This window comes from Sminthopsis crassicaudata, chromosome 2 (assembly GCF_048593235.1).
Source record: "Sminthopsis crassicaudata isolate SCR6 chromosome 2, ASM4859323v1, whole genome shotgun sequence".
In the NCBI taxonomy this organism is placed as follows: Eukaryota; Metazoa; Chordata; class Mammalia; order Dasyuromorphia; family Dasyuridae; genus Sminthopsis; species Sminthopsis crassicaudata.
This window is the reverse complement of record NC_133618.1, coordinates 519,844,823-519,857,674: the sequence shown is the minus strand read 5'-3', so window position 1 is coordinate 519,857,674 and position 12,852 is coordinate 519,844,823. Positions and strand designations below refer to the sequence as shown.

The 12,852-nt window shown below is 37.5% G+C and overlaps 1 protein-coding gene across 1 annotated transcript in view; it reads left to right on the top strand.

The window, feature by feature from the left end:
• Nucleotides 1-10,678, top strand: part of FBN1 (fibrillin 1) — a 267,909-nt gene extending 257,231 nt beyond the window's left edge. The window contains exons 63-65 of the mRNA XM_074294433.1: nucleotides 1,610-1,841; nucleotides 5,561-5,732; nucleotides 7,138-10,678. Of these exons, the coding sequence (XP_074150534.1) occupies nucleotides 1,610-1,841; nucleotides 5,561-5,732; nucleotides 7,138-7,527 (794 nt within the window). The 3' untranslated portion in view covers nucleotides 7,528-10,678. The remainder of the gene's footprint in view (nucleotides 1-1,609; nucleotides 1,842-5,560; nucleotides 5,733-7,137) is intronic.
• Nucleotides 10,679-12,852: the final 2,174 nt, after the last annotated feature.

Genomic DNA, 12,852 nt, shown 5'->3' with positions numbered 1-12,852 from the left:
CTTGGCACAGAGAGGCCTCTTCAAGGATGGTGCAGACATGCCTAAAAGCACTGACTCATCCCCAAAGTTTCTACCTGGTTTTTAGAGGAGGGCCTACAGAAGATTTTGGAGATTTTTGAAAGAAATTACAGGTGCTATACTTGCTTTAGGTGAATGTGTGCAGACTCCTGTCAGAGAGGTACATTTTGAAAAGGATTAGTAGGGGAAAACAGCTTACACAAATGGCATTGGTTTAATTGTGAAATTTTCTTTCATTGTAAAGAACTTGAAGAATAAGTAAATTTTCCATAAGTAATATAAGCCAAGTACTACATGGCAAAGTTTTTCTCATCTCAATTATATTTCTTAATAACAAAACTTTATCTTATTTATTTTAATTTAATTTTTAAATTTCCTATTATTGAGTTAATATGTTCAGATGGAGAAGGAAATTTGTGTTTCTTAAATGAAATTTTTATTGTCAAAAATGAACACCTTTGGAACTTAACTAAGGGAAGAAACTTTCTGTACCTGCCCTCTTTGACACTCCCCCCAGATCACTCCCTTGTCCCTTACTTAATAGGTTAGTTTGGAAGTTGATGTGTCAACAGCAAGAAGCTTAGACAGATTTAGCTCTTATGCCTTGTGTGGGTACCAAAAGTCATTGACATGTGCCTATCAAATAGGCATGATATAAAAACAAGAAAAAAATTAATGAACAGTCTGTTTTTTTATGACCAGAGAAGTTCTTTCCTCTTGCTGTAGCCAGACCAATAATATTCACTTTAATAAGTGATGGAAAACTTCCAATCAAGAAAGCATAATATCCATTCTTGGAATGAATGAATGAAGTGAATGAGTAAGTGAGCATTTACTAAGTATGTAATATCTCCAAAGCTAACAGTGATAAGCACTGAGTATACAAATAGAAAATCGAGACATTTCTCATTGAATTCACATTCTTTTTAGAGATGACCCATTTAAAGGGTATTTCAACAGCAAGTTGAATAGAAAGACCCAGTGGTCGATAAAATCTAAATCAAATCACATAAAAAAATACATCTTTAGTGTCATTTCCATTGGTGAAATTGTATCCAATGAATTCTTTTATGTGCTAAGAAACTTGGGGGTAAGAACCTTAATTTTCTGGTTTTTCAGTAGCTGTGGCTGCTGAGGGGTCAGAGGCTACAACATCTGCAGGGACAGGTATTGTTGGTCCACAGGAATTGTCCCCTAAATGATGACTTTGGAGACTGAGATTGAAGCAGGGCCAGTGTACTGCCAGTACTAAAGGTCCTTTCCATGAAGCTTGAGAAATAACTTTTTGGTGAAGTAATACTTCCCCCGCTCCCATCTAAAGTTTATCCATAAGGAAGTTTCTTATCTGTGGCAAACTGTAGACCCTTAATTCAAATGTTTTCTTGCAAAAAAATCTTTAAACAAAATGAATGTTAAAAAATTATAAACTATGTATTATTCATTTGAATTCACACTTCCCTACCCTCTCTCTTTCCTTGATGTTTTGTGTCATTAGAAGAAATTAAGAGAATTGAAAAGTTATTTTTGCCAAATTGTTAAAAATGTGAGTGTGCAGTCAGTAAAAACACAGTCTTTGATGCTTTTCCTCTAGATGAAAACGAATGCCTCAGTGCACACATATGTGGAGGAGCCTCTTGCCATAATACCCTGGGAAGCTACAAGTGCATGTGTCCCACTGGATTCCAGTATGAACAGTTTAGTGGAGGATGCCAGGATGTCAATGAATGTGGCTCCGCTCAAGCCCCATGCAGCTATGGATGCTCCAACACAGAAGGAGGCTACTTATGTGGCTGCCCACCAGGCTACTTCAGGATCGGCCAAGGGTAAGCACTCACTTGTTCATCATTTAGCGACACTCCCATCTCTGTATCCACCAGTTATGTCAAGTGATGAGTTTGCACTTCACTTTCAACATACAACTGGGGGCAGAGTGTTAGACATCTCAGGTGCCTATTCCCTTCCCCCACTTCTCAAGTTTGTATAGACATCCATACTGAAGTAAAGCCAGGGTCATTCTGCATATCTGCTGATTGTCTTCCACAGGGCTGATATTGTATGTATATATGTATGTATATATTTAGTCCATACTGGACTAAAGTAAAGAAGTATTCTGCTTTTGAGAATCTTTTGAGATAGGATTAAAAAAAATCCACCTAAGGCCCTGTTGTATAATGGTTAGAGTGGTAGTCTCTGAATCAGAAACACCTGGATTCAAATCCTGCTTCAGATATTTAATTTTGCAGCCCTGGGCAAATAATTTAAACTCTCTGTGCCTCAGTTTAATCTGTAAAATGAAGGAATTGGATGCTGCCCTAAAGAGTCCTTCTAGCTCTAAATCTGTGATTGCAGCATCCTATATAAAAATGTAATCAGATTTTAAATTTTGCTTGACATTTGCAGATTTGAATCTGCATTGGAAATCATAGAAATGAATGTTTTTAAATAATAGTTCCTGGATTAACCAAGAGATTATTCTCACTAATTTGCATTTTATTTTTATTTTCATATGGTCTGGAGGATGTGATAAAAATTTCTCCACAAGGTCCTTTTCCCTACCAGAAGGATCCATTGGCTTAAAGTTGGAGAACCTGAGGCTTAAAGATTATAAAGACAAAGTCCTCCCCTGCACTTTAGCTGGCCTTGAGAAGGAAAAAAGGATTCCAGAGTTCTTATTTTAAATTGGGAACACTCTAATATTTTTCTTTAAAATACCAGATTATTTTTACCCGGGTGGTCTTGGGTTTTTTGACACACTGTTATCAAGTGGGTTCATAGAATTGAAGGTGAAAGAATATTTTTTTTGTTTGATAAGCATCCCACAAAATGACAGCGCCTAGACAGATTCCCAGATGTTTGTGTCCAGTCTTTAGAAACTTTCTATTTTGCATAAGTTTGATGCCAGAAACATTTTCCCAGTTGAAATTGAGGCTCTCTGACTTGGCCAGTGGCCACTGGTAGCCATGCTTCTTGAAAGAGATGCTCCTGGGACATGAAAACACTGGAAATAGGGTCCTGGGAAAGGAAGCCAAGGTTACCAAATCAGATTTTATTAAGTTTAACATGCAACTCTATTAAATGTGTCTGCACTCCTACATAGAGTGTGAAACTCTTACGTTATTGTTGTCACATGGTTTATATAGAAGGATAAAGAAATCTGTTGGCTATGGAACAGCATGGAGTTTGTGGAAGAACTAGAAAAGCCACAAATCTTTTTTCCTGACATTCCTCTTTGAACTCTAAGGTACCAAGAGAGGGAATGGGTCATGGAAAATTGACTATCTTCCTCTATTTCTCCTCCCTTTGGTGGCAAAACTGAAAGCCATCTATAATCTGTGCTTCCACTTACTCTTCTCTCACTGGACTCTAAAATCTAGTACATTTTGACTTCAAACATCCAGTAGCCCAGTGAATAGAGCCCTGGATCTTTAATGAGAAACACCTGATTTCAGACACTTAACTAGCTGCCTAGGCAGATCACTTAGTCTCTGAATGCCTCAGTAGCCTCAACTGTAAAATAATAATTAATATAAATAATACAAATTGCTTGGTAACCTACCCAGGTCTTTCCTCTCTTTCAGTTCAGTTCATTACACTAAGCATTTTTACATGCCAGACACATGTTAGATAATAAGATTCCAAAAAAAATTAAATTGTCCCTACCACAATGGAGTTTATATTCTGTTGGAGGGACACAACATATATTCATATATATAAAAGCAAAAGCAAAATATACACATAAAGTATTTGGGGCACAGGTATAATAGGCAGAGCAGTTCACAATAGAAGAGAGAACACAATGAAAAAATTAGGGAAGAATGGAGTAGAGATATGGGAAGAATAGGTAGATAAGAGACCTAGGGAATGGTAGTCTGGGGAAGGAGTTTCAGCCTTGGCAGTCTACAGCTCATTGTATATTGAATTATAGGACAGTAGTTTGACACATTCTTCCAAGTAGCAGTGTTAGGGTTGCTTTGACTATCAGTTCTCAAAAAATGGTGGGGGAAAAAAGGTGGTCAACTGGTGGAGTAAGCTCAGAGGCAGCTCAGATGTCCAGGGCCTGATGGGTTTGAGGTATTCATCCTTAACCCAGTTCTACTGTACCTCAAATTCACTCCATTTTTGAGAAGCAGAACTCAGAAGGTTCTTTTTTCCCCTGGACTATTGTCTGGTATAGATTAAGAGGTCAGTAAACCATTGATCCAGCACCTGAGTTCAGAGATAAATGGAGCCTGGGACTGACCTAGTTATTGAGAGATGAAGCATGTTTAAGGCATTTTTTGCCACATCTGAGAAAACTAAAACAGAGATCAAATAGGTTGTCATGTCCAGTATCTTTCAGTTGTGTCCATTTAATTTGTGACTCCATTTAATTTTTTATTGGAAAATATACTGGAGTGAGTAGTTTTCCATTTCCTTCTCTAGTTTATTTTACAGATTCGGAAGCTGAGGCAACCAAGGTCGATTGACTTGGCCAGGGCCACACAGGTAGTAAGCATGTGTAGCTAGACTTGAATCTTCCTAATCCAGCCCTCTATGCACTCTGCCACCTGATTGCCAAATAAGGAAAAGAATCAAAGTTAGAAAGTATTCCTAAGAAAGAGAGTGAATTTAGATAATTTTTCCTCTTTTTCTAGTACTTTCTCTTCACATGATTCCCAGAGAAATTTCCATGAATATCTGATTTCCAGATAATCAAAAAATTCTAATGCAATGGGTTGAAGTTCTGCATTTAGAATTGAAGTACTTGGCTTTGACTCTTAGCTCTGACATTACTGCTTATGTATTACATATTCTTCATGTATTTAAATATTGTATTAACTTTTCTGTACCTCACTTTCCATTTTGTAGATTAAGGTCAGACTAAATGACTTTTTTTTTTTCTCCTGAGGCTGGGGTTAAGCGACTTGCCCAGGGTCACACAGCTAGGAAGTGTTAAGTGTCTGAGACCAGATTTGAACTCAGGTCCTCCTGAATTTAGGGCTGGTGCTCTATCCACTGCGCCACCTAGCTGCCCCCTAAATGACTTTTAAGGTACTTTTTAGTTCTCAGTCTATAATCCTAAGACCTTGCCCAATAGATGAATCCCTTGGTATATCCCAAGGTGTTCATTCAGCCCTTACCTCTAATGTCAGGGAAACTCACTACATCAAAGTGGTACATACTTTTGTATTAAAAAGAAGAGAAAGACTGGTTCCTTGGAACCTTGAAAAACCTCACCAATCTACAATATTTCACATATTCATTTCCTTTTTCCCCTCGACATCTTTTTTAATACTAACTACAAATTGATTGCAATACTAAGTTTAGAAAATAATTCCATAGAAAAATAAATGGAACAGGACAGTAGAGAAGAAATGACAAAAGCTTCAGGGAGATAAGCAATTTCCCCAAGATCATGGCTTAAGCAAAATTACCTCTAAATAATCTGAGAGTGTTATAATGCATTGTGAAATCTAGGATTGACTCTTACTGATTCAGCAACTCGTGCTTTGTTATCTTGTGGTTCTTGGGAAGAATTTATTTCTCTCACATCATTCTCCAGGCATTGTGTTTCTGGAATGGGCATGGGCAGAGGGCCTGAGTCTCCTGTCAGTGGAGAAATGGATGACAATTCCCTCTCACCAGAAGCTTGCTACGAATGTAAAATCAATGGTTACCCCAAACGAGGCAGGAGACGAAGGAGTGTTAATGAAACAGATGCCCTTGATGCAGAAGTAAGTAATAAAAGAATTTCTTTCCTGTCTGATCTCTCTTATTGGGGAAAAGCCTCTGGGGCCTGGGATTCCCCCACAGAGATGCTCTAAAGTGTGAAAGAATTACCAAAGGAAAACCCAACCCCTTTATTAGACATTTCAACATTCCCTAGGATCTAGACTGTATTTTACAAGTGTCTGTGGGACTTTCTGAAGTTCCTTGCTGCTATTAGGGAGTAGTCATCTGAAGATTTTCACATAGTTGCTCATTTCCTCTGTCTCGCCAAACAAGAACATTAAACACCCACCTAAAGTCTGCCCGAAGTGCAAGGTCTGAGAGCCAGGACAGCAGGTGGCCAGAGCAGTGAAGTGACATCGTATGCCTCAGAGGACGCCAAGTCCCAGAAGCAGGAGGTCACTCTGCTGAAAAGAGCCATGTGGAGTGTGTGGGGAAAGTTGGACAGAGGGCAAGAATAACACTGAGCTCTAGCAGCCTGGTTTCCTACGCCTTACAACTGCTGCCGCCTTACAGTTCACTCTCAGACACATAGACATATGGCCTTGGGGCCACATAATCCAGTACATATGTTCACCCCATAGTATAGATAGCTGAGCAAAAATTTTGGTTGGAAATACTGACTATGGGAGTCTTGTGCACATATCTGGGATATATGGTTTTGAAAATGTGAATAAAATTTTGGGTCTACCCTAAAGTATCTGTCCAGTAGCCCAGTGTCAATAATCAGAGGGTGAGATGGCCCTCTAAGATTAAAAACAAAATAATTACTAAATGAGGCCCAACTATAGGTGATTTCACATTAGTTTATCTCTTAGTCAGTTTATGATTTTAATATTAAAAGTTTTCACCTCTGTTGTGTGTCTGCATGGAAGGAGTAGAAACTGTGCTACATTTAACAATCAAAGGAACAGCAGTCTCCCTAGCTCTATCCATACCTCATTGTCTGACTTGGCTCAACTCACCTGGTCTCTATAAATCTCAGTTTCTTCATTTGTAAAATAAAGGGATCCATTGGTCTTGGTCTTCCATTATTCTAGGTAAAGTTTTGATGTTTTCTGACCATGCATTTTCAACACGGCATAGTTAAGTCTAGTACCGACTTTGGAATCAGGAAGGACTTGGGTTCAAACCCTTCCTCTGGCACTGTCTGACTGAGCAAGTCACTGAACCTCTCCATGCCCTAGTTTTCTCATTGGTAAAATAGGGAGATTAGACTAAATGGTGTCGAAGGTCTTCTCCGGCTCTAATTTTGTGGCGTTATGATGATCCTATTATACACCCAAAATTATGTCGTTGTGATGTTCAAGATCTCTTTGTCGTGTAAGAAAATTAAAAAATGAAAAATGTATAATGTTTATTTTTTAATAGACTCAGACAAAACTAATTTAATATGTCCCTGTTCTACAGGATCAGCCTGAGATGGAAGCCCCCGTAAGTCTGGCAAGTTGGGATGTTGAGAAGACAGCTGTTTTTACTTTTAATGTTTCCTCGATCAGTAACAAAGTTCGGATTCTGGAACTCCTTCCAGCCCTTACAACTCTAACAAATCACAATCGATACTTAATTGAATCTGGGAATGAAGATGGCCTCTTTAAAATCAATCAGAAGGAAGGAATAAGCTATCTTCACTTCTCCAAGAAGAAGCCGGTGGCTGGAACCTATTCATTACAAATCAGCAGTATTCCTCTTTATAAAAAGAAGGAACTTAACCAGCTAGAAGACAAACATGACAAAGACTACCTCAGTGGTGAACTGGGTGATAACCTGAAAATGAAAATTCAGATTTTGCTTCATTAATTCACCAGCCAAAGACCAAATAATGAAAAAAAAAAAACAAAGATAGATAGGTAGAACTGAATATTTCTCCCAGTCAGATTCTCCATATCATAGGTACAATTTTTCACGCCATTTGTATGCGTGGGCACTATTGTATTATTACATAAGCAAGGTACAGGATGAATAACCCTAGCTCAAAACAACCACTTTCTCAGGCTTCTCATGAGTGTAGCTGAGCTGCCTTGGCATGATGTATAATGATATGTTGAATCTTGAAAACCGGGACATATTTTCATTGGAAGTTGGCCATTGATGCTGAGACATGTCATCCTTTCAGCAGAGGTACATGAATGTGCTTTCAATTGATGGACAGTTCAATTTAAAATTTTTTTCAATTTTGCTTTTCCAACTACAACATACTAGGTCAGCCATTTATAATATCTATTTGGTGCTAGTAAAATTTCAAACTAGATTTATAAATGCACTGTAATATTTACACAACTTAGAAGCCAAATTGCAATTATTCAGTTTAAATTTTTCATTAATTTCAGTCAACCAAAGTTAGCTCAGTAGCTTATCTCAGTTATGACTATAATACAGTACATGTAAATTAAGTGTGTGTATACTGTAATCGTGCTATTTTTATCATTGAAGCGTTTGTAAACTAGAGTAATAATACCCTTAATGTGAGGGTTTATAATGGTGCTTATTAAGACCAACTACTTGTTAACTATACACCAACCTAATGATGAAATGTCTGTGACTTACCCAAAAATGCACTGAGGTCAGGAAGGGCCAGTAAACATTCTTAGCCATCATATGACCCTCAGTGCCCACCGTACATCTTAATATTGTGTAACATGTGCCAAGAGTACCCATAATCATCCTTATCAACAAGGGCTCAATGTCATGAATGTCACAATAAAACAGTCTCTTTTTTTAGTTTATCCTATGGCTTGGTTTTCTTGCTCAAAATCCTGGAGTGAAATGTTTAGACTTCAGGTTCTGTGGTTACTGGGGCCAAACCAAAGATTAAATTGAGCAAGATTTTCCCAGTTCAAGTCACTCTGCGCCTGTGAATCACAGCTTCTAAAGATGCCTAACGTATAACACCTGGAAGACTATAGTCTGGCATACATAGACCCAGTCTGCTGTTTTGTTCACTGTATTTGATAAAGAGTTAGAGAAAAAAAAAAACTGACATCCACCATTCCATGTAGTGATTAAATTATTTCATTTTAATGAGTCGCTCCACCAGAAATTCAGATTATGGACTCCCCTCTGAAACGTGACCTAATTAATCTTGTGACTTGGGAACTTCAATAATTCCAAATACTGTTAAATATAAAGTTCAGTCATATTCTGAGAACATGTGTGTTTCATTATCCAAGTTTTATCTGCTAACCCTGCCCTGGCCCCCAACTGTTGGCAAGCTTTAGGTGTTCCATTTTCCCCCCTAAAACATCCATTGTTAGTTGATTCCTTTCTAATTAGAAAGGATAATTGAGCATTGAGTCCTAGAGAAAGCAATAGCTTTTCTTTTCTGGAATGTATAATGTGAAAATGCCAGTATTTTGATTTTTGAGTGCAATAATATATTTTTAGCATGATAGTAGTCAACTGATATGAAACAGTTAAAAAAAACTGTGGCAGTGGAAAAAAAAAAAGAAATTTTAAAAGCTGCTTTTTGCTTGGTCTAGGGAAGAGAAGATTGAGGGTGACTTAGTTCATCTTCAGATTTTAAAGAGTTGTCATGTGGAAAGGATTTTTTTTTACCAGACTCAAAGGACAGAACTTGGAAGTTGAAGGGTAGCTTACTTTCAGGAAGGGCTTTCTCGAGTTTCATAAATTCAAAGGAAAAGAGGGACTTAAAAATTTTCTAGTCAGAACTATCCACAGTGCCTACCCTTTGGAGTAGTTGAATTTCCTGTATTGGAAAGTGTTCAAGCTCAGACCAGGTGACCATCTATCAGGGATAGTGTAGGAAGAATGTTTTGCTTTAGGAGGAAGATTGAAAGGGACAACCTCTAAGGTTTCTTCCAATTCTGCAAGTCTATGATCCTACAATAGGAGTGCATGTATTGTAGTTGTTAGAAGGAAACATGCATAGCATCACAGCACAACAGTTTATGGAAGGGAAATATTTTTTGATAATTCAATCAGTGCAGTATTATCTTCAATAATGGGTTTTCTGCATAACAAACATAATAGTATGAAATGGAGTTGGCACATAATGGATCACTTTGATATTTTTAATAGACTAAGTCTGGATTTTATTTATTCCAGGGCCAAAAATTTTTAACAGAATATTTTCCAGGATTTCTAATGCTTAACGCTTTCCTGGTCCTATCATTGTAAATATTCCTATTGCAACAAGTACTCAAAACTCTTTAAACCCCTATCTTTCCTTTGATTTCATCTGATCTTTCCACAATGATTTGACTAGTTATAGAGTTTGGTTTGTATCAGTCTTTCAGAAGCTTGAAAACAATTGGGAGAGGGGGCAGGGGAGGATGGCACAGCAGGGAAATTTTGTCTTTCTGCCCTGGCCTGTTTCATTGGCCAATACTTACTTTGTAAGTGGAGCTGAAATGAACCCAGCTGGCTTTGTGAAACATTTTGACATGCATAAACAACTACATTTCAGTCCAGCAAATAGCACTTTACTAAGCCAAAGCAGCCTTGGGCACTGCCATTACAAAGATCATTAACAACTTTTAGAAATCACATCTGTTTTGTTAACTGGTAAAGATGAGCCAAGTTAGGTAGGAGACAGATTCATTTAGCATTTGCTATAACTTTACATGAGGTTAGGTAACTAGGGTCTGTCAGGGATTTCAGAATCACAGTAGAACATTATAAATGTGAGTCAGATTTGTTATTCGATTCACTTAAGCATGATACCTTTAAATGGCTTGAAATTAAATTTGAAGTCATTTTTTTTTCATTTTTGGTTTTACTTGTAGGTCTTAAGCATACTTTTTTAAAAGTTTAGTTTCTTAATTGTTCTTGAACTTGAATTGATATTTGGGGATGTTATTTTTAAATGTTTAGCAGATGTACTGCTGTTTGGTGGATTATGCACCTATGTATGACTGAATACAGTGTTGTTACATCTTGCAGTTTAAAATAATGTATTTGTAATAAGGGTCATCAAATAAACCAGTTACTTTCATTTGGCTTGGTACTTTGGACTTGCTAAGCCCCATATGTGACAAAATAAAGGTTCCCCAGTGTTCTCCTGGGTTTAGAGCCAGGAGCCAGCTGTGATTTTTTTTTGCTTTGCAGATTTCAGTGTGTATAAGGTGACTTGGCTTACTTTACAAGATTGGATCACAAATAAAATTTTTGGCCTATTCACACATGTCTATAGAAGCCTGAGTGCCTTACGACAATGTCATGTAAACTTGACAACTGACATGTATTTGGCAGAACATGGCCATTTCTATAAATTCTGTCTTTCCAACTTACTTTTAATGAATTCAGAATGTTTCTTTCTACAAACAAGGACACTGACCTCATACAAGGGCAAAGGCTTTTATGGATTCTTGGTCTGAAATGAATTCTGATTTGTAAAAATCATTGTCAGTTTCACTTTCTTCTTGGAGTCCCTTTTCAATTGGGGTGAATCATGGCAGGTAAGTGAATGATTTCTTTTCCTGCTTAATATCCATTCTGTGCAGAGAATCTTCACTCTTCAGCTCATAAGACCTTCAGGCTTCTTGTTTTAGTGAAATATATTCTTTGTTTCTCCCCAGGAAAAAAAGTTTCCGATGAAGTTTAGCAAACTGATAAAGTAATTAGCCACTTTTTTCTTTGTTCTTTTGGGGTCAATGCCAGTCAGCCACATGACTAGAACATGGCCTTCTGCAGCTCTCTGGAACTGATTTTAGCAGGCAAGGTGTGAGTTCAGTCAGAGCCATTGCAATGCTCCCACAATGTCCATTCTTTCTTCTCCCCTTTGTCCCCTTTCTCCCTGCCCCAACTTGATGTATTTTTTGCAGCTATAAGAGAAATTGTAGATTATTGGGCAGAAGTTGGGAAGAGATTCCATTTTCTTTTATTTTTAAAATACTCTGATTCAGATCAAACCAGGATTATTAAACTACTCTTTCCTCTATGAACTGATGCATCCAAAATACAAACTGATAATTAATAATCACATTTTCCATCTTCCAGATATATATGGAGAGAGAGAGAGAGAGAGAGAGAGAGAGAGAGAGAGAGAGAGAGAGAGAGAGAGAGAGAGAGAGAGAGCTCTCTTAACATTATTGCTAAATAGATAAACCTATGATCTTGGAATGTCACAATTACAAAGACCAGATCTTGATTTGTCTATTGGTAACTAGTAAAATCAGCTTGAAGTAAGTTCTCCATTTTTATCTTCCTTTGAATCCAGAATAACTTTAAATATATATTACATCAACAAAGTACTTATTATGTGCAAAATACCATGTTAGGTCCTGGGATAGAACAAAGAATGGAATAATAAATTCTCAAGGTCTTTACATTCTGTCAGAGAAGACCACTACAAAAGAGAAAGAATAGAAGGTAGTTGAAGAGCACTAGCATTTAGGAGATAGAGGGGAATGGAGGTGGGGAAAGAAAATTGGGAAAGGCTTTATGACGTTGGTGATTCTTAAAGCAACAGAAGGGCTCTTTAAGAACCTGGAAGAACTGAATTCAGATCCCATCGCAGACATGTACTAGCTGTGTGATCATGGGCAAATTAGTCAAATCACTGGATTTTTCTTATCTGTAAAGGGTGGGAATATGCTTTTTCATTCCTCCTTGTACTTGCCCTAATATTTGCTCACCTGAGCCAACACACACACATTTAAAGACTGATGACCCATAGTTTTGTGATTATCAGACACAATAACCAGTCATCTGAAGTTTCCTGTTTCTTGATCAGTGTATAAGTAAACAAACCTATCATTTCTTGGAGGATTTGGATCCTAGAAGAGCTCATCATTAATCAAATGGATCAAACAGCTTTAGAAGTGAGCTCATACCTCATTTAGACCAAGCAAGAATGTCCTCCACAATAATATTCCCTTAATCTCCAGTACCTCTTGAGATAGCCCATTCCATTTTCAGACAGCTTTGATCATTATGGAGATTTCCCTCACATAAAGCTAAAAAAAGTGTGTTTTTCAACTCCAAAGAGTTGAAGTGCCCTGTTGCTACAATATCACATTTCATTACATGTTTGTAATCTATTTATCCTCCGTTTCTTCTTTACTGGGTGGTCTGTTGTATATTCCCACCCCAGGATCGCTTCTATTTCTCCTCTGATCCTCAATCAAACACTCTACTTTTTCCTCCTTCATGGATTTCCTTCAT